This window comes from Engraulis encrasicolus, unplaced genomic scaffold, assembly GCF_034702125.1.
Source record: "Engraulis encrasicolus isolate BLACKSEA-1 unplaced genomic scaffold, IST_EnEncr_1.0 scaffold_144_np1212, whole genome shotgun sequence".
Lineage (NCBI taxonomy): Eukaryota > Metazoa > Chordata > Actinopteri > Clupeiformes > Engraulidae > Engraulis > Engraulis encrasicolus.
In genome coordinates, this window is record NW_026944955.1 from 26907 (window position 1) to 52500 (window position 25594).

General features: G+C 42.2%; 1 protein-coding gene across 3 annotated transcripts; it reads left to right on the forward strand.

Annotated features, from left to right (window-relative positions):
• The first annotated feature begins 619 nt into the window (after positions 1 to 619).
• LOC134442300 (uncharacterized) lies at positions 620 to 4916 on the forward strand. Of its 3 annotated transcripts, none has more exons than XM_063192535.1 (2): positions 620 to 1982; positions 4809 to 4916. In XM_063192535.1, exon 1 carries the CDS (start codon positions 977 to 979, stop codon positions 1973 to 1975), a length of 999 nt encoding a protein of 332 aa, XP_063048605.1. In that variant the 5' UTR covers positions 620 to 976; the 3' UTR covers positions 1976 to 1982; positions 4809 to 4916. The 3 variants fall into 3 exon arrangements, with proteins under 3 accessions (XP_063048605.1, XP_063048604.1, XP_063048606.1); XM_063192534.1 differs by having other exon boundaries at positions 4816 to 4916; XM_063192536.1 differs by lacking the exon at positions 4809 to 4916 and having other exon boundaries at positions 620 to 1249; positions 1373 to 3036.
• The last annotated feature ends 20678 nt before the right edge of the window (positions 4917 to 25594 follow it).

The following is a 25594-nucleotide window of genomic DNA, read 5'->3' on the forward strand; positions in this document are numbered from 1 at the left end:
CTTGTGTGACGTTCGTAAAACGCTCACTGGCTGCGTCTATCCACTCCTGCTTGTAGCCCCTGTCTTGGAATCTCTGTGTAAGATCAGAGGCTTGTGCTGTGTATGTCTCACTAGTGCTGCATAATCTCCTACCCAGATGGAACTGGCTGATTGGGAGGCTTCTAATGAGGTGACCAGGATGGTAACTGTCACCCCGAAGCAGGGTGTTCCTATCTGTAGGCTTTCGGAATAGGTCGGTATGTAGAGTGCAGCCATCCTTGATGATTGAAACATCTAGGAAGCTGACTTTGGATCGGTCATATTCAAGGGTAAAATTCAAATGATCATTCACAGAATTGAGGTAGCGGTGTAATTCTTCTAGAGATTCTTCATCACCATTGCACAAAATAAAGACATCATCAATAAAGCGTTTGTACAGTAAAAGGCTTTTAACCCTGTGAAACCTGAACCATGAAAGCAATGAGAGAAAATTCTAATTTTTTGGAATTTGCTTCAATATTGGTCCCTTATAAGAAATGTAAAAAAAAAATCAAAATTTTGTTAAGGTCACTGAGATATTTAATGCATCATATATGATGCAACAGGCTTTAAATGCAGGACCATAGCTGCCTGGCTGACGTCACTTCCGCTTCCGGATCAAGCTATTCCCGTCGAGGAGCTACTCGGACGAAATTAAGTTTCTTCTCGTTTTTCTCCTAAAAGCTTTGTCTGAAACTTACAACTACAAACAACTGATTCGATGTAGTATTACTTTAGCGCTACCTTGTTATCACTCTTACAACAACATAAGCACATAGGCTAACCTCCCCACCATCCAAATAGATTTTTGCTTTCCACCAGGCTAGCCTACATAACTTTTTTTTTCGCGCCGAGCCCTACTCGGCTTTAGTTTCACCTCACCTCATAGTCAATTTTGCAACACTACACCAACTATCTCGCAAAAATAACCTTTTCTGCTGCATCCACAGACCTAATTATGGCCAACTCTACCTGCGCCTGCAGTGATCTAGCTAATGCTAATGAAAGACTAGCCAAAGCCAACATGACGATTGAAACACTTAGACGTGACATTCGCCGGCTACAATGCGAGGTAGTCATAAAATCCCATAACACCACGTTGAAACACCAAACCAGTAATACTAGCGCCAACCTAACTACACTATCTTTTTTCCCCAGCCACAGCAAACACCAGCCGAAGTCCCCCCCGAATCCACCGTGCTCCACTCCCGCGCGTCGTAGCTGGACGGAGGTGGTTAACGGCGGCAGGGGAGTACTGCAGAAATGTTCACCACCTCTAGTGACTAGCAATCGTTTTTCTGTACTTGACTCAGTCATCGATGCAGAAACTGACCCTGTCCCCCCCTCCCACCAGGTGCCCAAGCCTCTACCACAAAGAGTGCGACCCAGAAGCCGCCGGACCCTCGCTACCCCCAGGCAAATCACCCGAGAGCAGCCTGCCCATTCAGAACCCCGGCGACCATCAACAGTCCTCATAGGATCTTCGATGGTTCGCCACGTAACCCTACGAAACGCCCAGACGTGGTGCCTACCTGGAGCTCTCGTAGCCGATGTCCAGTCGAATGTGCCGGACGCGCTGTCACAGTATCCTACTGCCACAACTCTCATCGTCCACGCAGGCTCCAATGACATCCGGCTGCAGCAGTCTAAAAAACTTGAGTCCGATTTCCTCTGCCTTATTAATACCCTTAGCAGCACTGGAAAAAAATACGCTATCTCAGGCCCCATCCCCTCTGTTTGTTTCTCTGCCTTCCAGTTCTCCCGAATCCGCCAACTGCACGTCTGGCTGATGAGACACTGCCGCCAAGAAGCCATTCCCTACGTTGACAACTTCTCCGCTTTCTGGAACCGCCGAAACCTCTTCGCACGAGATGGAAGGCACTTAAACAGATCTGGCGCTCGTCTCCTCGCGACCAACCTAGAGCTGACCCTCGAAGCCCATCGGTCCTTGGATTGACTAACAGGTGTTTCAAATCCAAAGCACTACACCAATTTAGACACTGCGTGCCCAATAGAGAGTTCCCCACTAGCTATCCACGCTGTCACTACCCGTAGGAAAGCTCGCAGATATAGACCCTCTGGTTGTGTACACAACAACCTAATTACGATTGCACCTGAACGCATAAACAATAGCTCTACTACTTTGAATGTTAATGCTGCATTACTTAACGTGCAGTCCTTGACCAACAAAAGCTTCGTAGTAAACCAGCTGGTCTCGGACAAAAACATAAGCTTTATGTTCCTTACCGAAACATGGCTTAAAGACGACGGGGCTGCTACTTTTATTGAGGCTTGCCCTTCCGATTACAAATTCCTTCACGCCCCGAGACCAAAGAAACGAGGCGGAGGCGTAGCCATACTTTTCTCCAACAAATTTAATTGTACTAAGATGAATCTGGGCTCTTTCTCTTCATTTGAATACTTGGCAATGAGGGTCCAAGCAAACCTCAAACTGATCATTATTGTTCTGTACCGTCCACCGAAATTCTCTTCGTCATTTCTATCTGATTTCTCCGCCTTCATGTCGGACGTACTTACTAACTATGACAAAGCAATAATTGCTGGCGACTTTAATATCCACGTAAATAAATCAGATGACGCAATAGCCAAGTCTTTCTTAGACACATTAAATGGATTCGGTCTCGTCCAGAATGTTACAGAACAGCCTACCCATCGAAAAGGCAACACACTTGACCTTGTTATTTCACATGCACTTGATATCAACAATATATCGGTCACGGACGTCGGCCTCTCCGACCACCACTGTGTGTTTTTTGATTTTGACATTTCAACACAAATTAGCACACCCAACAATGTCATTCACAGACGACGCATTAATGCCTCTGCTGAGCTTAAGATTTCAGACCTCATCAAATCAGGTGACCTACTAAATGGTCACTGCACACCTGATGAAATGGTTGATAGCTTCAACAACAACTTAAGAGGAATTCTAGATAACATAGCTCCAATTAGAACGACGACAAGAACCAGAGCTAGGTATTCACCTTGGATGAATGACTCACTTAGAGCCTTAAAAAGAAAATGCAGAGTAACCGAGCGTCTTTGGAGGAAAACTAAATTAGAAGTCCACAGACAATCCCTTAGGGATGAGATCTCCTCCTACAATAATGCGGTACGCTCAGAGAGAAAAGCATATTTTTCCAAAATCATAACAGACAACCAGCATAATGCGAAAGTTCTTTTTTCCACTATTGACCACCTGCTTAATCCAACACATAGCAATAACAACCTAAATGCAGCATCACATGCCAAGTGCGAGGAATTTGCTAGATTTTTTAATAAAAAGATTGCCGACATTAGAGAAGGTATCCAAGGTGGAAACGCAGCAACCTCTGTCGCCCACTCAGGCGATACACCGAGGGGAGGGTTAAACCCCCCTAGGAGACCTGAGAGCTTCCAAAAGTTTTGTCCAATTACAGAGGACGACCTCTGTAAAATAGTCAGGGAAAGTAAGCAGTCTACCTGCAGCCTTGACGCGATCCCCACATATCTGCTAAAAAACGTACTTGGTTGCTTAGCAGCACCTTTACTGCAAATTGTTAACACCTCTATGCTTACAGGCATTTTTCCAAGCTCATTCAAAACAGCCATGGTAAAGCCACTCCTAAAAAAGACAAATTTAGATCAGAATTCTCTAAACAACTACAGACCTATATCAAACCTCCCCTTTATAAGCAAGGTACTAGAAAAAGTTGTATTTAAACAGCTTAATCAACATCTGGCTGGGAATGATATCTTGGAAAAATTCCAATCAGGCTTTAGAGCCAACCATAGCACCGAAACAGCACTAACCAAAATAATAAGTGATCTTAGGCTCAACACTGCCGCAAACAAAGTTTCAGCACTTATCCTCCTCGACCTCAGTGCCGCCTTTGACACGATAGACCACAACATACTAATTGACCGCCTTGAATCTTGGGTAGGCTTGTCCGGTCACGTCTTAGAGTGGTTCAAAACATATATTACAGGAAGACAGTTTTTTGTCACCATCGGAGAATACGTCTCCAACAAGTATGATGTGCCTTTTGGAGTTGCTCAGGGTAGTTGCTTGGGCCCTCTCCTCTTCTCTCTCTATATGTTGCCCCTGGGCTCCATCATCAGAGAGCACAATGTTGATTTTCATAGCTATGCCGATGACACTCAACTATATATCTCTGTCGAGCCTAGCCAAACCACTGCCATTCATGCCTTGACTAAATGCATGTCTGCCATTACAGATTGGATGAACAGTAACTTCCTAAAATTAAATGAAGATAAAACTGAAGTGTTGCTCATTGGGCCTAAGAAAAAACGTGCAAAACTCCACTCAAGCCTAGGTGACCTAAGCATACACATTAAAGATAAGGTTACTAGCCTAGGTGTGGTCATAGACTCGGATTTGAGCTTTGAGCCTCACATCAACAAGATAACAAAATCTGCTTTTTTCCATCTTAGAAATGTCAACAAAGTGCGCGGCTTGGCCCCCCGACAAGACGCTGAGAAACTTATTCATGCCTTTGTCACCAGTAGGATAGACTACTGCAATGCTCTTTTCTCCGGTCTCCCAAAAAAATGTATTGACAAATTGCAACTCATTCAAAATTCTGCGGCAAGAATCCTAACAAGAACCAGAATGAGAGAGCACATCTCTCCTGTCTTGGCAGACCTGCACTGGTTACCTGTCTCATACAGAATCGACTTTAAGATTCTGCTCACAGTATTTAAAGCATTAAATGGACTTGCCCCTAGCTATATCTCAGACATGCTCTCTTTTTATGCCCCTGCTCGAGCTCTCAGGTCCACTGATGCCAAGCTGCTAAGGACCCCCACCCCCCCGCAGAAGAAGATCGGCGACGCCGCGTTTGCCTGCTATGCGCCCAAGAGATGGAACGCCCTCCCCATCGAGATCCGATCAGCCACCTCCGTCGACTCCTTTAAGAAGCAGCTGAAGACCCACCTCTTCATCCTTGCCAACTCCTAGCTGCCAAGGCGTCATAGTGTCCCAGCCGCCGCAGCGCCCTTACTACTCGCAATCCAGCCCTGGCAGGGGGCTCCCCTAAGTGGCCGCTGGTCTCTGCCTGAGGTTTCTTCCTGACTACAGGGGGTCTTTTTTCTCAGACCTCACTGAGCTTTTTTTCCCCCTCACAAACTATGAATCAAGCGAAAGGGAGTTTTTCCTCACCCCTGATGCCACCAGGGGCCGCACCTGAGCGCCCAATCTCTGTGTGACTATCTATGACTTATGATAGGCCCAGCCACTATGGACCTTACACATCTAAGAATCCTGGTCCTAACCTACGTTGACCTTATGACTCTACATTCTCTGTCTATCTCTTCTTCCTCTGCCTTCCTGCTTTTTCTGCCTCTCCTCTATACCTCTCCTTTTAAATCTATCTCTAACAATGTTTTTCCCATTTGTTAAGCACTTTGAGTTACATGCCTTGTATGACACAGTGCTATACAAATACAATTATTATTATTATTATTAAATTAATGAAAATTCCAATTTCATGACCATTGAAAAATGACTTTTAATGCATTTACAACTTTTTTTAATTTAAAAAAGTTGTCGGACAATTTAATTTGAGGATTATCTTTAAATATTTAGTAAGATCCTGCCATTTTTTTAAGCCTATCCTTGTTTTAGTAGGACCATATTTTACATTTCCCACAGCCTGGTTGGGTAATTTTTTAAAATCTATGTAAAAACATAGCTGATCGAATGCTTAACAACCTATTTATGAGTGTAATATAGATCATTATTCATTTTTGATGTGTAATTTGAATATATGGGTCCATTACTACAATTGGACCATTTCTCCATTCACTTCAATGCATTTTTTACGAAATCATAATTTCAACATTTTGCATTACATTTTCAAAATTGCAAGTAAAACCTGTTTCTTAAGGCAATATCTTTGTCTTGAAGTAAAACAACTTGTGTGTTTTGTTAAACGATCGTCGTGGTATGCTTTGTAAGTTTCCCTATGGAGCAAATGCATTGATGGCTGACTTCCTGCCACCGCCGGATGGTGCTTATTTGTTTCATCAGTTTTAGCACGATCTCTCTGCAACACGGTGTAAAAATATAAACTCTTCCTTGATTAATTGCACAAAGCAAGTGTTCAAATTAAAGGATGTAGAGTTATATTTCAGAAATTTGTACACAAACCTTTTGCAATTTGACGATATCTCTGCGTCGGTCAGGGAAACCGCTTCTACTCCATTTTTGCATTTTTCGCCGAGCTGTGATCAACTTGTTGTTGACCGCTGCTCTCTTGTGGCGGTTTCCGTGTACTGCAGGACGTTTGGAAATGACACGCAGGATGTTTTTGAGATGGATTTTTTTTGTGTCAGCGTGGAGAGGGCTTTGAATTTGATGCATCACATATGATGCGTCCGGCGCGATAGGGTTAAAATGTGGATTAACCTCTGAGTTCAAGACATATTGGTTCTCAAAAAAACCCATGTAAAGGTTTGCATAGTTGGGAGCCATGGCCGTCCCTTTGACTTACAAGAAATATTCCTCTTTAAAAAGAAAATAATTGTTGGTGAGAACTAGGTGGGCCAGGTCAATAATACACTTGGTTTGAGGTTTTAGCGCAGGAGGTCTGTCATTAAGGAAAAACTGCATAGCCTCTAAACCACCATTGTGTGGAATATTGGTGTACAGACTAGAGATATCAAAAGTCGCAAGTAAAATATCACTATTAGGTAAAGTCGTCATTTTCAATTTGTTTATAAAATCAATGGAATCCCTAGTGTATGAGGGCAAGGAACAAACCAATGGTTTTATGCAGTGGTCAACAAACATGGAGACATTGGGTGTCAGTGACCCAATACCACTGACAATGGGTCTTCCTAGAAGAGGGTGTGTGTGTGATTTGTGCACTTTTGGTAGTATCAAAACGGCCTCCACAGTTAGCACTTTCTAAACCATGCTAAAAAACAAATTATTCAGGGATGCTTTTAATTAGCTGATTATTTTTAATTTGACTGCTACTTTTTCTTTTTTGTATCCACTGTGATTTTATGCTTTCTATTTTTCTTTACTAACATTTATTGCATTTACTTATTGCTAATATTATAATTATTATTATTACTTCTGTAACTTTTTATTTGCAAGGACCTTTATGCATCGTTTAGCATCTTTATGACTTGTGAAGCACATTGAGTTCTCTTGTTGTATGAAATGGACTATACAAATAAACTTGCCTGGTCTTGCCTATAAAAAAGAATGAATACATCTGTTTTTTAGGGCTTTTTTGGCTTTATTTTTGACATGGCAGGTGAGGAGAGACAGGGAATGATCTGCAGATGACCCAGGCCGGAATTGAACCCTGGACGATGGCATCATAGCAAAGTGCACAACGGTTAGGTCACGGCAGGGCCTATAAATAGACCTGCTGATGTGCAGATCTGCAGTAAAACACCACAAGCCGCCACAATCACGTACATCTGGGACAGGTACAGTACCATGGCAATATCAGTCTAACCCGAGACAGGTACCATGGCAACACCAATCTAACCCGGAACAGGTACTGTATTGAAGGACCTTTGGGTTTGGTATTTTTGGGTCATTTATTTAGGTCTATTTAATTAGTAATGTAATAAAGTAGCCACTCAGTGCCCCCTTTAGTTAGTGGTAGGTATTGCGGGTTATGTTTGCTTACAGATGGTCCCCTTACAATGCACACCCTTTGACGCGGCAATGCCACGTCATCTATCGCATCACCTCAGGACTCATTTTTATATGTTGCATCTAGCTTGTGGAATATGCTACCAGGTAATATTAAGATGATCAATAGCCTTAATAGTTTTAAATGGGCTTTGAAAAAATGGTTTAGAGATCAGTCAGTGTAGTATATTAAAGTCGAAATAATATGTGTTATGTGTATGCTATATATTTAAGTGTTATAGTTTTAGTTTGGTCCCAGTGCTACTCTTGTCATTTTAACAACTGCTGCCATTAACACCACAAAACACCAAGGACCACAATGGAAATAAGCTTTCGAGCTTTATTGTGCTATCCTGTCTCTCTGTTTTTTTTATTTAAATATGTGGTGCGGTTTATATGAAACTCAATCATGTATTTATTTTATTTATATGAACTGAAGATGTCAAATAAAATCATTCATTCATTCATTCCGGGCCTAGCTGCAGTGTACCCAAACAACCGCCAGGTGGCACTTGGGAGCGCTCACTATACGCTTTACCATGTGGTAGCGCATGTTCAGGTTTGTAATGAGAGACCAACATGGACCCAAGAACCCATAATCCAGAAGGATTTTTTTAACCCTTGTGTTGTGTTCATAAGCTGCATACACCTGTGGTGTTCGGGTCATTTTTGACCCGTGATAACAAAACTCAGCTATAAAATACCTAAAAACACTAGTTATCATCAAATATTGTTTTTCATCTCATGGCTAACTTGGTATGTATTCATATCCATGGAAATATTACTTGATGTATTCATCTTTTTGACTTTAAAGATCTTTTATCTTACATTATGCAAATCGTTTTTGATGACCAAAACTATTAAAATCTGTAGAAATTCACTATTAATACCTCCCAAAGTGATACAATTAGTGATTATGTTGTCCATGTATTACAGCTGATATGGGAGTACAACAATCCCCAAATTTATTTTATTAGTTTTTCTCTAATATAAAAAAATATCATCAAGAGTGGCATTTGTGGTGTTCGGGTCCAAACCAACCCAAAGAGATTTATAGCAAGATAAAGACCAAATGTCAACTAAATTAGTTTTTCAGTGCATAAAATTAAAGTTTAAATATGTTGACTTGGTGTTTTTCAATATTTATATGATTTTAGTGTGGTAAATATACAAAATAACAATTCTGTCAGAGTCACAGCTATTCTGCCAATCTAATGCAAAGGTATTGGAAATGAACACCTCAATGAACATGAAAAAAGTCACACTATTCATCTGAATCCCCTATGCCATGAACATGGACCATTATGTCATTGCCACATCAACTTTATGGAAAGTATAAGACCAGTTCTACAGGTTTGGGTGCCATTATGAATTTTTGATACGTTTTTTGGAAAAAATAATGTGCAAAAATGTATTTTGCAAACAAATGTGCAAAAAATCGAATTATATAATGCAGAAATGGATTCCCTGACCATGAAAACATATGAGTAGACACCAGAAATACATCTGTACTCCTTTCACAACAGGAGATATGACATATTGTAGTGTATGGCTCTGTCCGGCGGCCATATTGGATTTGTAATATCAAAAAGCTGGCAAAAAAAAAATTCAGGCAAGAAATACATTTTCCTCCCCATAAATCACCAAACTGAAGACAAAGGGCAACCAACAGCTTTTCAGAAATGCATAAAACAACCAAAAATCTATACCGGGTCAATTTTGACCCCCGAACACCACAGATGTAACTTTTTTTTTTTTTGACCTTTAAAATTTACTAAAATGATAAAACATATTTTTTTTGTGTTGAAATGATTGTGACTGAGGATTAGATGAAGCCTTATTCCAAGAAAATGAAGGAAAGTGTGTTTTTTTCACACTAAAACTTGAAAACGGGTCAAAAATGACCCGAACACAACAGAAGGGTTAACCCTTCTGTTGTGTTTGGGTCATTTCTTTTTTTTTATACCCGTTTTCAAGTTATAGTTTGAAAAAAAAAACCCACACTTTCCTTTATTTTCTTGGAATGAGGCTTCATCTAATAATCAGTCACAATCACAACACAGAAAAAAATATGTTTAATCATTTTAGTAAATTTTGAAGGTCCAAAAAAAAAAAAGTTACATCTGTGGTGTTCGGGTCAAAATTGACCCGGCATAGATTTTTGGTTGTTGTATGCATTTCTGAAAAGCTGTTGGTTGCCCTTTGTCTTCAGTTTGGTGATTTATGATGAGGAAAATATATTTCTTGCCTAAAAAAAAATTTGCCAGCTTTTTCATGTTACAAATCCAATATGGCCGTCGGACAGTCCCATACACTACAGTACGTCATATCTCCTGTTGTGAAAGGAGTACAGATGTATTTCTGGTGTCTACTCATATGTTTTCATGGTCAGGGAATCCATTTCTGCATTATATAATGAGATTTTTTGCACATTTGTTTGCAAAATAACTTTTTGCACATTATTTTTTCCAAAAAACGTATCAAAAATTCATAATGGCACCCAAACATGTAGAACTGGTCTTATACTTTCCATAAAGTTGATGTGGCAATGAGATAATGGTCCATGTTCATAGCATAGTGGATTCAGATGAATAGTGTGACTTTTTTCATGTTCATTGAGGTTAGATTGGCGGAATAGCTGTGACTCTGACAGAATTGTTATTTTGTATATTTATCACACTAAAATCATATAAATATAGAAAAACACCAAGTCAACATATTTAAACATTGATTTTATGTAGTGAAAAACTAATTTAGGTGACATTTGGTCTTTATCCTGCTATAAATCTCTTTGGGTTGGGTTGGACCCGAACACTACAAATGTCACTATTCATGATATTTTTTAATATTAGAGAAAAACTAATGAAAGAAATTTGGGGGTTGCTGTACTCTCATATCAGCTGTAATACATGAACAACATAATCACTAATTGTATCACTTTAGGAGGTATTAATAGTGGATTTATGCAGATTTTGATAGTTTTGGTCATCAAAAACGATTTGCATGATGTCAGATAGAAGACCGGTAAAGTCAAAAAGATGAATAAATAAAGTAATATTTCCATGGATATGAATACATACCAAGTGAGCTATGAGATGAAAAACAATATTTGAAGATAACTAGTGTTTTTAGGTATTTTATGGCTGAGTTTTGTTTATCATGGGTCAAAAATGACCCGAACACCACAGGTGTATGCAGCTTATGAACACAACACATGGGTTAATTGCAGGATTTTACTAATCCAGTATTACCACTGCGGAAAAAGGCATGCCATATCGATCCAGTGACAGTCATACCTAAATCTGACCGTGGAATGAGTGAGAGGACACCCAAGAGGAAGGCGAACTCGGAGAGAAATGGTGTGATCCTCAAGATCAGGGTCTGCTGGTTGTAGTGGCTTATGTGTGAAATGTGTCTCACGTTTGGATGCAAACAGCCATCTCTGGAGACCTTTGTATATGAGGACATGGTTGCACGCCAAGACCCGGAACAGCAATTCAGAGAACCAAGGAGCAGGTCCCACAAGACCTCTTTGTAGAAACCCTAACAGTTGGGGTAGCTTACCTTGTGAATGCCAACCATTACTGACCATATAATTCCAGTATTACTCATGCACCGTTAACTAAGGTCTGATTCATATATGATCGGGAAGATATGGTATGATCTTTTCCCGCAATGTTTAAACATGATTTATTAACATTTGGAACTCACACTCTTACTTAACCCTCCTGTTACCCTCAGATTTAGGTTACATCCGTGATCCTTGGGGTCATTTTGACCCCAGCCACTTAAATGTCTACAAAATCAGTAGAAGCAAAAACTTTTGCACCGGTTTGTGCCACAGATATTTACTGTCGCTCTGTTGGGGACATAAAAAAGCCCTTTAGATAAGTCCTAGCACCCCTACACACAGCCAACACACCAACAAAACTAATCCATGACTAGGCGAAAATGTGCAAAAACTGTCCAAAAGTTGACTTGAATTAGTTTTGGCCCTCGTCCACATCATACATATTGTTAGTTATCAGAACCCTAAATAAAGCAAAATGTTCTGTTCTAAATAACTTATGTTCATGTATTTTAGATTGAAACATGTATTAGCAGAATATGGATGTTCCATTTATGTTTAATACACTTAACATAATTTGGGGTCAAATTGAAATTTCAGTTTTTTCATATTGACCCCATATATTTAGGAAAAGTCATCAAAGATGAAGCAAAGGAATTATGTACTTCATGGATTTTTCAGACGTTAAACATTGAATGGGGTCAAATAGACCCCAAGGATAACAGGAGGGTTAACCCTTGACGTGCCACATTTACTTCATAGTGAATCATTATTACTCCATCCATGACTACTAATGAAGTAGACATTACTGCATACACCAATCATATGTTTAGTCACTATTAACCCTCAAGCGACCGGCCTGTTTTTGCGACTAATCTGACCGAGCGGGGTCATTTATGACCCCAAGGAGTTTATATAGAAATACCACTATATACATTTTTTTGGGGGGTTCATTCAAATTTATTTACATCTTGCACATACTTGTCCCTCATCTAAAGCAAAAAAATGTGAATTTGAACATTTTATTGTTTTGCTAAAAAATAGTCAAACTTACATACGTATATGCTAAATATGATGTATGCCCTCATTTGCATATGTAAACATCAAAATACAAAAAACATCCCAATACATTTTTTTCTTCTCTCATCATCAGTAATCAACTGAGAAAGTTTCATGGTGATATCTATCATTTACATGTTTTAGCCTATTCACTTGTAGTAGTCTCACCATAATAATACAGCATATTTATGCTAATTATGGAAATTGCTCAAAGTGAAACTTTGAGAAACCAAGCTAAATTCTATCCATTAGGCCCATAGATGACATTTCTGCAATAAAACTTTATGGTACTCAACATTTCTGGGTTCATGAAATCACAAGATCAGAGAATATGGTAATTTACATAGAAAAAAACATGTCTCAAACATATAACCTTATGCACACTCAAAATTTCTCTGAAACTTTTTCTGGACATTGTAGCTGTGCAAAGGTGTCTTCCACATATATTAGAGCAAATAAATGATTCAACTGATGCTTCAGCCTTTGTATAGCCATAAAATAAGGAAAATTCTAAAAACGCCATTGATTTCTACACTGATGACTTGTTTCCTCCCTCTTTGTTCATCAGGATGACTTCCATTTCATATTCTCATCATGTGTCTAGGACCACTGTGCCATGATATCAACAAATATGGAGCAATAACAGAGGAAATGCTACCTGGGTGCCCTCACAATATGCTTCGTTGGCTATCGCAGGGGTGCCCTATTTATTTATATAATATATTGTATTTTAATACTATAAATGTTTATATTGTGAATATTTTAGGTCTGCTGACCATGGCCTGCCCAAAGACACAAAATACAAAAATCAGAGTTTGAAAATTACAACAACAATGGACATTATAATGTTGAGTATCTCATGGATTCTCTCGGGGTCATAAATGACCCCAGAGGTGTTTTGATTATAAATCCTACATAGATGGTCCAAATCTCACAAAAATCATTCACAACATGCACAACATATGTATTGACAAACTCCTAGAAGGACAAGTTTTTCTGATGAAAATTGCCGGAATGGTGTATGAAAATATGTGCCCGGGGTCATAAATGACCCCAGTCGGTCGCTTTAGGGTTAATCAATCATTACTTCAGACATTATTCCATCATTACTCACGTAACCTTATTGTAAGGTGTTACCTAATATCCTCTGTGTATCTCACCATCCACTGTTTTTTGTGTTCTGTGTGCGTCCAAGCATATGCAACTCATTTACTAATATCATAATTTTTAGGTAGATGCGTACATTTTAGTATATTTTGATGACAGTTGGTAATTGTAATTATGATGACCAGCCAAACACATGATAATTTAGGTATATTTTCTTCTTTTCTCTGTTTGTAGAACCACACACACACTTATAATGATACAACGGCACCAGTTTGTAAGTATATATAGATCTTTATAGATATATAGATCTTTGATGGCGAATAAATGTCCAAAAATTTGACATTACATTACATTACATTGCATTTGGCAGACGCTTTATAACCAAAGCGACTTTCAAAAAGAGGACATAATCAAGCCAACATCACAAGCAAATACAAAGTGCACAGGAGATATACAGAACAACAAGTGTAGTTGCAAAGAGGAGTTAGTATTTTTTTATTTTTTTTTTAAATAAAGAGTAAATAACGAGTACACACACACACAAACACACACTCACAAACTAAACTAAACTAAACATGACATTGTGGAGAAAATTTTTGTTTCATCTTAGTTTTCTTAATCTTCTACTATTATTATATTATATTCTCATTTTATTCTCATGATTTGGCTGGGGAAGTCCACATATAGTGACATATTCTTGTGTGTAAGCTTTTCTGTAATGGGTCACGGGACACTCAACATTATTGGAAACATGTGCATCTACTTGGTGTGGCTGCTGAACAACAAATATGAAATTGCATATGCTGGACAACAAGACAATGGACAGTGGGCATCAGGCCATGCGGGACCCCACATGCGCAGAAGAAGCTGACGACATGGACTGGGGGAGGGAAATGGTTAAATAGGGTTGCCTTTTGTATCCACTTCAGAACTTGCTGTGTGGAATACTTCCTGTCTCCACGCAGTAACTTCTCCGGCCGTTAACAATAAAATCTGCAGTGCTTACCATCTGAGTTGTTTGTCTGCCGATATTAAAATTATTACTACAACATCGTCTTACATTGCACACACTGCATGTACACTGTAAACAGTACTCACACACACACGAATGAAATGGTAAGTGAGGAAAAAAACAAGAGAAGGCAGTTGACCTGTAGGTATTCATAAATATTGTTTATTAAAAATGTTTTACATGTTTAAAGATTTAGCACTTATCAGTCCAAGCGTATCATAATTAATGGCAAATACAGTGAGAAACGAACATCATAATCTCATCATTTGTATTATATATATGTATATATTTATAATTAATACAGTGACAAACGAACAGGCTACCGCCAGTATGGTGCTTTCACTACTAAGATTCACATTCACCTTCATCACACCTACACACATCTATCCAATAGGAGCTTATCTAGCCCCCTGCTCCACCAATAGGAGCTTATCTAGCCCCCTGATTCACCAATAAGAGCTCATATAGCCCCCTGATCCACCAATAAGAGCTCATGTAGCCCCATGCTCCACCAATAGGAACTCATGTAGCCCCATGCTCCACCAATAAGAGCTCATCTCAGCTGTGCCCCCTCACTAAACACAACAATGTTCTTCTATTCATTCAAATCTAAATACAAAGTCAGAATATGTTCATAGCTTTTCAACATTATATAATATAATATGTTATAGAGATCAAGTCACATTCAATTATTATTGTTTATATTTTACTGTGAACCCCCCCCCCATGTGAGCAAGCTGCTACAAGTCCTCTCTCTCTCTCACGCACACACACACACACACACACGCACACGCACACGCACACGCACACGCACACGCACACGCACACGCACACACACAGCTACAAACAGGCTCAGTGTAAACACACACAGGCATTAAATCCCGCCCACACTCACGCCACATTTCCTTTAAATCCCACCCACAATCACGCCACATTTCCTTTTTTTGCCACCAACGCTTTTGAAAATGTCTATAGATATATACTGTGCAAGTCTATATTGGTACAAATACAGTAAAACTCCAAATAGCTTTTCTACATTCTAATTAACATTTTAATCAAAACTCTACGTGTCTCCTGTATGTGTGTAAGTACATTCTACTGGAGTCATGTGCACATTCCTGAATGACAGTGTGGAGTTCCATCGCCGCGGAGATCAGATCAGAGGGGAGACATCGACCAAGTACTCAACCTGCCCAAGTCAACCAGTAGCTAAGTCCTCAGCCTGGCTAAGGTAACTAGATAGGTCCTCAGCCTGGCTAAGCTAACCAGTGGCCTGTCTAAGGTAACCAGTAGCTAAGTCCTCAGCCTGGCTAAGCTAACCAGCTAAGTCCTTAGCCTGGCTAAGCTAACCAGTGGCCTGGCTAAGGTAACCAGTAGCTAAGTCCTCAGCCTGGCTAAGGTAACCAGTAGCTAAGTCCTCAGCCTGGCTTAGCTATCCAGTAGCCTGCTGAGGTAACCAGTAGCCTGGATAAGCTAACCAGAAAAGTCCTCAACCTGGCTAGGCTAACCGGTAGCTAAGTCCTCAGCCTGGCTAAGCTAACCGGTAGCTAAGTCCTCAGCCTGGCTAAGCTAACCGGTAGCTAAGTCCTCAGCCTGGCTAAGCTAACCGGTAGCTAAGTCCTCAGCCTGGCTAAGCTAACCGGTAGCTAAGTCCTCAGCCTGGCTAAGCTAACCGGTAGCTAAGTCCTCAGCCTGGCTAAGCTAACCTACAGGAAGTGGTAAACCTTGAATGTAAAACAAACGGCTACATCTCTATAAAGACGCCTTGATGCTGGATAGGTTGGTGTGTGTGTGTGTGTATGTGTGTGTGTGAGAGAGAGTGAAACTGGATCTTGCGTATTTCAGCTCTGGACTCCAAACCTTCACTAACTTCCACACCAACCTCCTCACTGTTGCTCTCTCTCTCTGTCTGTCTCTCTCTCACACACACACACACACACACACACACACACACACACACACACACACACACACACACACACACACACACACACACACACACACACACACACACACACACACACACAGACACACACAGACACACACACACACACACACACACACACACACACACACACACACACACACACACACACACACACACACACACACACACACACACACGCACGCACACACTACTGTAACATTCATGACCCATACCATCTTTGCTGCCGTGTTCTGATAGCATGTAAGAATTCCTCAAAGTAATAAACCTTTATACTCATCATAGTAAACACACGTATAAAAATGACAATGAGGTTAAAGGAACAGACCACCCTTGAGGTGAAAGGAATTCTATATTCACAACTTCACGGTAATTGAGGACAGAAACAGCACCATGTTTACGCGTCTTCATCTTTATAACCTGTAGAGATAAATATACAAACAGAATGCAACACAATAGAACACAACGGAGGAGGAGGAGCCTAAACGAGGGGTGAACAGGCGGCCATCTTGAACTGGCGGCCATCTTGTATATACATCTAAACTGAACTGCGGGTAAAATTGATGGGCATAGAAATCAATACAATTTGGTTCAAATCTCCTTTGGACAGGTGAATAGGAGGAGAACCCCTGGATCACTATCGCTAGAGAAAACAACAGCTCACCCCTGGATCACTATCGCTAGAGAAAACAACAGCTCACCCCTGGATCTCTATCGCTAGAGAAAACAACAGCTCACCCCTGGATCACTATCGCTAGAGAAAACAACAGCTCACCCTTGGATCACTATCGCTAGAGAAAACAACAGCTCCCGCACACTGTTCACACTGTTCACAGTAAGTCCAGAGCTGCAGTCCTCATCATATCATGTTTGTCTTGATGAGTTGTGGGCGGGGCTAGTGTTGTAATATCCTGTTACGGTGAGTTGTGGGCGGGGCGAGTGTTGTAATATCCTGTTACGGTGAGTTGTGGGCGGGGCGAGTGTTGTAATATCCTGTTACGGTGAGGTGGGGGTAAGGGTGGGGGGGTCTTTTAACCCTATACTGCACGCATTATTATCCCATCATAGAAAAAAATCTTGCTGTGGTTTTTATCACATAAAATGAACTTCTGAAGACATATTTGCAATATTTTTCAAAAAAAAGTTTTTTGGGGGGGTACTTTTAGGTTTGTTGCCATATGGCAACATTGTGCAGTTACGGAAAGGATCCAGTGTACATTTTTACTCCAAGGCCAAACAAGGGTCATACAACATTATGGATTATTTTATAGAAATGTAATTGTTTTTATCTCAGAAAAACATTGAAAGTTTACCCACAAGTTCAAGGGAGTTATTTAACACATTTTTGCCATTTAGAGAACAAGTGAATACTGTTTATTATATCCCCGAAAAACAGTATTTCAGTGGTTTTACGTTGACCAACCACCAATGAATATATTAGGTATTAACACAATATCTGTGCATAGATTTGCACAAAAATGTGTATGGTAAATGTCTACAATATGTACATGAACTGATTTAATTTCGGAAGCCAACACTTTCAAGATGGCCGACATTCAAGATGGCCGATTTGCGGGCCAGGCATCTTTCAACATAACCGACAGTTTATTTGTCATAACTTTTGAATGGATGCTTGGATTTACACTAAACCTTGTGTGATAACACTCTATAATGAGTAAATAAGCCATGTAAAATTGTGAGGCCAGTGCTTTCAAGATAGCTGACTTTCAAGATGGCTGACTTTGAAGTTGGCAATCTTTCGAGACGGCCTACCTTTTGTTTACGCCACAACTTTTCAATGGGTGCTTGGATTTGCAGTAAATCTTGTGTGTTAATAATATAATTGGTTTATGAGCTGTTTGAAATGTGGAGATTATGCTTTTAAAATGGCTGACTTTCAAAATGGTTGACTTTGTACAATAATTTTTGATCAGGTTGACAGATTTGCACAAATGTTGTGTGCTAATTAGCCTAAATATAACAGACACATGAAGTCAAAACATTTTGGAGGCTTCAAATGGTCAAGATGACCGAAGCTTTATGCTCTAATTTGGGGTTTGGGGATTTTTGTGGTATACCTCTGGCAGTCTGGGGAGGCTGCATAGGCCTTGTTCGCTTTTCTGCATGCACTCAGAGTGAAAGCTCATAAAACAGTTCTGTACACCTATTATAACATTTTTAATGTTCATTACAGACTGCAATTTGCACTAATTATAAATATTATCAGTTATCAATCATTCAATCAATAAATAAATCAATTAATCAATCAATTAGAATTGGGTATTTGTATCAATACACTTTCCCTATTGACCGTCTTGTTCCATTACCGCACAATGTTGCCGTATGGCAACATACCTATTTTTCAACATAAAAAGGAAATAATTTTAGTTGAAAACAAAACAAATGGTGAAAACAGATAATGACTAACTATAGATCATCCCAATATTTTTTTAAATTTTGTAAATATTGCAAAAAGTGTGAAAAATCTTGGCCAATGGCAGAGCAATCTGTCAAGGAGACACACTCATGTACAGTGAGGGAAAGAGCGAGCCTGGGGGAGTGTGTGGTGTCATGTGATGTCAATAAACCACATAATTGGATAAAACAAGGCCACAGTTTCAATATGAAAACCAATCAGTGTCTATTATTTATATTTAAATACCAGGAAATGCCAAAAGAATGGTATGTTGCCATATGGCAACACCGTGCAGTATAGGGTTAAAGGCTGAAGTATAGCATTGTCACGGCAACCTGTCGGCATGGCAACCTGTCGGGTGCCACTAGTCCTGAGCTAAGTCCTGTATTGCTAACGAATGATTAGCGACCAGCGCGATTAGCGACCAGCGCATCTGCATCCTACAGTCAAGGGCTGCGTGTTTCTTAAAACATTAAGTTTGAAGTGCCTCCTTGGCATTATATCACATTACTAAAGGTTAGTACATACAATCATTTTATACGCCTGCATATAATATTTTTCTCGCACATGCAAGTAAAATACTTGATCAAAGTGCATATGCAAGATAAAATAGTGTATGCATGAAGTTTTAGTGATGATATGAGACCTATTTCTGATTAATTGCCCAAAGGGGCGCTCAACTTAAGAGCTTCTGAGAAACGCAGCCCTGTACAGTACAGTACATTACACCACGTCCGCATCCTACAGTGACATCTATTACATCACGTCCGCATCCTACAGCATCTTGTCTCCAAGTGACATCTCTGGCTCTGTGAGCGCGTGCAGCAGCCCCATTGGGCTTCAGGTCCTCTCTCTCCCTTTGGAATCAAAGCTGCAGTTCTTTAGGGTCGGGAGAAGTCAGCGGGCATCTTTAGGGTCGGGAGGAGTTTTGGAGACGTGAGGGTGGGTGGGGTGGGGGCGCTATGAGGGGTTTTGGCGGGGGGTGGGGAAGCACTGTGGGGCGATAGGGACGACTCGAAAAGCCTGGGCCTGACTTTCAAGCCTCTGGCCCTTTGAGGTCCATTATTGTATTTCAATCGTGACTCACCGCGTAGAAGCCCCCTATATGAAGGGTCCGGTACAACTCTATAGCGCCCCCTGTTTGTCAAGATCCGCTATACCTCTATAGCGCCCCCGTGTGGAGGTTCTAGTGTTATCCCTCAGGTGGTTTACTCTACAGCACCCCCATCTGTCAGGTTCAGGTATTACTCCTGGTGTTCATAACTCTATACTGCCCCTGTCTGTAGGGTCTGGTATTGCCCCTCAGGGGAGTGTTTATTACTCTATAGCGCCCCCTGTGTGTAGAGGCAGGTAGGGTTAGGGTATTACTCCACAGTAGAGGCAGGTAGGGTTAGGGTATTACTCCACAGTAGAGGCAGGTAGGGTTAGGGTATTACTCCACAGGTTATTATAGCGCCCCCTGTGTGTAGAGGCAGGTAGGGTTAGGGTATTATAGCGCCCCCTGTGTGTAGAGGCAGGTAGGGTTAGGGTATTATAGCGCCCCCTGTGTGTAGAGGCAGGTAGGGTTAGGGTATTATAGCGCCCCCTGTGTGTAGAGACAGGTAGGGTTAGGGTATTACTCCACAGTAGAGGCAGGTAGGGTTAGGGTATTACTCTATAGCGCCCCCTGTGTGTAGAGGCAGGTAGGGTTAGGGTATTACTCCACAGTAGAGGCAGGTAGGGTTAGGGTATTACTCCACAGTAGAGGCAGGTAGGGTTAGGGTATTACTCTATAGCGCCCCCTGTGTGTAGAGGCAGGTAGGGTTAGGGTATTACTCCACAGGTTATTATAAAGTTCCTCTGGGTGGGGCCTGTTTTATTGACGACGTGTGATTGGTCACGTCGCCCTTTATTGCCAACGTGTGATTGGACAAAAAACATTTGACACACAGACACAATGAGGACAGAAGAGAAGAGAAGAGAAGAGGACAGAAAAGAACAAGAGATACGAGAAGAGAAGAGCAGAGCAGAGAAGAGGGGAGAAGAGAAGAGAAGAGAAGAGAAGAGAAGAGAAGAGAAGAGAAGAGAAGAGAAGAGAAGAGAAGAGAAGAGAAGAGAAGAGAAGAGAAGAGAAGAGAAGAGAAGAGAAGAGAAGAGAAGAGGAATGGAGAGGAGGAGAGGAGAGAATATAACAAGAGAGAAGAGAAGAGAAGAGGAGAGGAGAGAAAGAGGAGAGAAGAGAAGAGAAGAGAAGAGAAGAGAAGAGAAGAGAAGAGAAGAGAAGAGAAGAGAAGAGAAGAGAAGAGGAGAGGAGAGAGGAGGAGAGAAGAGGAGAGAAGAGGAGAGAAGAGCACAGAACAGGACGAGACGAGACGGAGGCATGCAGCACTCGAAACCGAAACCAACAACACGACACGTCTGGTGATTAGATCGGGATGGAGGGAAGAGGGAACTAAGAACGTGATTGGACGCCATGTTGCCAAGGAGACAGGAGGCCACGTCGCTACTGAAGGGTTTCCGAGGGGTGGGCGGGGCCTGGTTACCAAGGTGACCAACCAGGAAGTGAAACCTTCAGATTCTTAAAGTTCCCGAAACATCACACGGATGACACGGCTATCGCCGCGGAGATGGGAGGGGAGGGGAGGGGAAGGGGGACGACTTTCTGGGAGGGGAGGGGAGGGGAAGGGGGATGACCTTTGGGAGGGGAGGGGAGGGGAAGGGGGATGACCTTTGGGTACAAACATGAGCCCAAGGGTGTAAAGGGAAGAGGGTGGAGGGAAGAGGGTGGAGGGGGGGGAAGGCAGTGGCAGCAGGGGGTACAGACAGCAGAGTGTACCCAGGGAAGGCTGCTCACGCCGGGCTCCAACTAGAGCACCAGGAGGGGTAATGGAGGACCAGTGCTACATTAGCGTAGCCACAACACATTCACCACATGCCATGCTGAAATATAACCTCAACTCCACTGCACACAGCAGCTAGCCAGCTAGCCAGCCGCTCTCCTCCTCCTTCCTGAATTTCCCCCTGGGGATTAATAAAGCTACTCTACTCTACTCTCTCCTCTCCTCAGGGGATCAAGAGTTGAGGAGGAGGACTGTTCTCTCCTCTCTGCGGGGATTCGGACTTTAAGAGATACGCCTCCACAGGCTTTACAAGAGGAGGACTGCAGCAGTACACCTCCACACACAGCTCACTAGGGGGCGCTGTACTCGCATGCAGAGAGAGAGAGTGAGGAGAGGGAGGGAGGCGCACAGCAGCTAGCCTAGCAGCTAGCCTAGCACGCTGCCATGGCAAATAGCTAACGCTCATATGCTAAAGAGGAGGAGGAAGAGGAGGAGGAGGAGGAAGAGGAGGGGGAAGAGGAGGAGGAGGAGGAGGAGGAGGAGGAGGAGGAGCAGGGGGAGTAAGATGAGGAGGAGGAGGAGTAAGATGAGGAGTAGGGGGAAGAGGAGGAGGAGGAAGAGGAGAAGAAGAGCAGGAGGAGGAAGAGGAGGAGGAGGAAGAGGAGAAGAAGAGCAGGAGGAGGAAGAGGAGGAGCAGGAGGAGGAGGAAGAAGAGGAGGAGTAGGAGTAAGAGGAGGAGGAGGAGCAGGATGAGGAGTAAGAGGAGGAAGAGGAGGAGGAGGAGGAGGAGTAGGAGGAGAAGGAGTAAGAAGAAGAGGAGGAGTAGTTGTAGGAGGAGGTGTCAGGTCTGGCTTCACTCCTCATCTCCTCTCCTATTGGCTGTTTGACTCCTCATCTCATCTCCTATTGGCTGTTTGACTCCTCATCTCCTCTCCTATTGTCTGCAATCCAGCATGGCAGATGAGCAGGTTGGGGCAACAAGACACTTACCCTTCAGGTCACTTACCCAGCACCAGACAACTCATAAAGGACGGCCGTCTTTCTCTGTCTTCTCGGGAGCAAAGCAGGTTCAAAAATATCCACAATTTGAGGTTAAAAAAACATATGCAGAAAGTGTGCAGAAATATGCTATTACAGAAATATACAAGAGGAGAATACATCATCTGACAGCATCACAGGGGCATCAAACAGCTGCTGCTTCTGATTCTAGAACATTCTGTTGAGCTCACTATTCTAGAAGCTTAAAGTGGTTCCATGCACCTCAGTGTTCTATCCTGTCTGTTCCATGGTCTATATCTGTGTGCTCCATGTTCTAACTCAGTGTTCTATCCTGTGTGTTCCATGTTCTAACTCAGTGTTCTATCCTGTCTCTAGAAGCTTAAGACAGTAACTTCTGATCTGGTCCTCTATCCTGTCTCTAGAAGCTGAAGACAGTAACTTCTGATCTGGTCCTCAACTCTCCTGACGAACACACACACACCTCCAGCTGCTACTTTTAGCTACACGACTCAAACACAACACACAACCACACACTACCAACAGCCGCTCAGGGAACACATTCTGCATACTGCAAAACAACAATTACCTTTAAATATATACTGTTTATGCATACAATATAATGATGACGCAAATTACCTTTAAATACATAATGTAGATGTATATAATATTGGTAGAAACATATCAATGTCTATTATATAGCTATATAGCCAAATAATTCAATACAACTCCACAGATATGTCACACCATGAAGTAACTATACACAACTGGGTCAGGAGGATTATTTCACTTCCTGACCACATTCCTTTACTGTGTAGAGTTTAGTCCGATATAGTTATTACGGTAACGTCTGATATAGTTATTACTTTAACGTTGTTTACTGTGTAGAGTTTAGTTGACCTGATATGACCTCTGACCTTTAGCTGACCTTCATACATACCAACCCAGGACAGCCCTGTTACTATAGCAACTGGAGTTACATTCCGAGCCCAGCACTGCTACCATAGTGACTACTAAAGTTACATTCCTTTACCATGACTACTGTAGTTACATTCTTGTCTGAGCGTATGAGAGCTGAGGAAGACTGTTGGGTGGGTGGGGCTCTGGACGGTACAGGCGTCTAATTGGTCAGAGTTCCACTTCATAACATACAGAGAGGACCAATCATGGCATAAGAAATGAGCGTATAAACATATTTGGAATAGTCTATTTCTCGTTTTTTTTAAAAGTTTAGATTCATGCTTTGAATGACCATTGGTTAATTAGTCAGCCTAAAGATTTGCCTAGTGCTGATTGGCTCTTGCAGAGGGGTGGGTGGGGAACGTGGAGGGGGAGGGGCCATGTGCTGGTTACTATAGAGATGGATGAAGAGGCGGAAGAGGAAGATCATGAGGAGGAAGGAGGAAGAGGAGAAGAGAAAGAGGAGGAAGAGGAGGAAGAGAAGAGGAGGACGAGGAGGAAGAGGAGGAAGAGAAGAGGAGGAAGAGGAGGAAGAGGAGGAAGAGGAGGAAGAGGAGGAAGAGGAGAAGAGGAAGAGGAGGAAGAGGAAGAGGAGGAAGAGGAGGAAGAGGAGGAAGAGGAGAAGAGAAAGAGGAGGAAGAGGAGAAGAGAAAGAGGAGGAAGAGGAGGAAGAGAAGGAAGAGGAAGATCATGAGGATGACAACAATGTAGAGAGGGATGCAGGAGGGAGGGATGCAAGAGGATGAGAGGATGAGAGGATGAGGAGGAGAGGAGGAGAGGAGGAGGAGAGGAGAAGAGGAGTGTGCATTGGCCCCTTTTACAGACATAGCGCCATTTTGTGTGCTGAGTTGACTCCACTCTACTCTACTGTGCTTCGTTGGTAACCGTGTGTGCTGGAGGACTCTGGATGCGATGCGGGGGTCAACAGGATTGTAGATGTGTATGCGTGTGCTCGAGTGTATGTGTGTGCGTGCGTGTGTGTGTGTGTGTGTGTGTGTGTGTGGGGAGGGGGGGTGGGGGGTGTGTCGGCAGGATTGTCTGAAATGGAAAAGGTCTGGATTGTGCTAAAGTGGGCTGGTGAGGAGAGGAGGAGAGGAGAGGATAAGAGAAGAGAGGAGAGGAGAGAAGAGGAGAGGAGAGGAGAAGAGAGGAGAAGAGAGGAGAAGAGAGGAGAGGAGAGAGGGAGGAGAGGAGAGGACAGGAGAGGAGAGGAGAAGAGAGAAGAGGAGAGGAGAGGAGGATGGAGAGGAGAGGAGAGGAGGATGGAGAGGAGAGGAGAGGAGGATGGAGAGGAGAGGAGAGTGGGGGTGGAGAGGAGAGGAGGACGGGGTAGTGGTGATGAGAGTGAAGGATTATGGGTAGGTGAGGCGTTGTAAGTGATCTGGATTTGCCTGATCTCAAGGACACATATCAAGGTCATCGAGGACAAATGTCAAGGTCATGATGGTGATGTCAAGGTCATGATGATGATGTCAAGGTCAGGATGGTGTGGAAAGATGCTGTTTGTCTGAGAGAGATGACACTGCCACACCCAAATGGTGTTGTGCTTTGAGTTTGTACTTTTAAAGAGGAAAAAAAGTGTGTGTGTGTGTGAATCAGATAGGAAGGTCAAATGATGGTGAAAGAGCAGCATGTGCGTTTCAAAGTCACAAACACACACACACTCACACAGAGCAAGTGCAATGAGGCGCTATGATACACACACACACTCTTGAAGAGACGCTATTATACGTATACACACACACACACACACACACACACACACACACACACACACACACACACACACACACACACACACACACACACACACACAAACACAAACACAAACACACACACACACACACACTCTAGTCTGTGAGCTGTGATGTGCAGGTGAGATGATGTGATCTACACAGCAGGCAGATTATTACCTGCAGATTAACGAGGCTCATGTTGTAATCTACACACCTGCAGATTAACGAGGCTCATGTTGCAGCAGATCTGCACATCACTGGGTACAACTGCTCACGTGTG

Excerpts from the sequence above, each read along its gene's own strand:
- LOC134442300 (XM_063192535.1), top strand. The coding sequence starts at position 977 with ATGGCCAACTCTACCTGCGCCTGCAGTGATCTAGCTAATGCTAATGAA.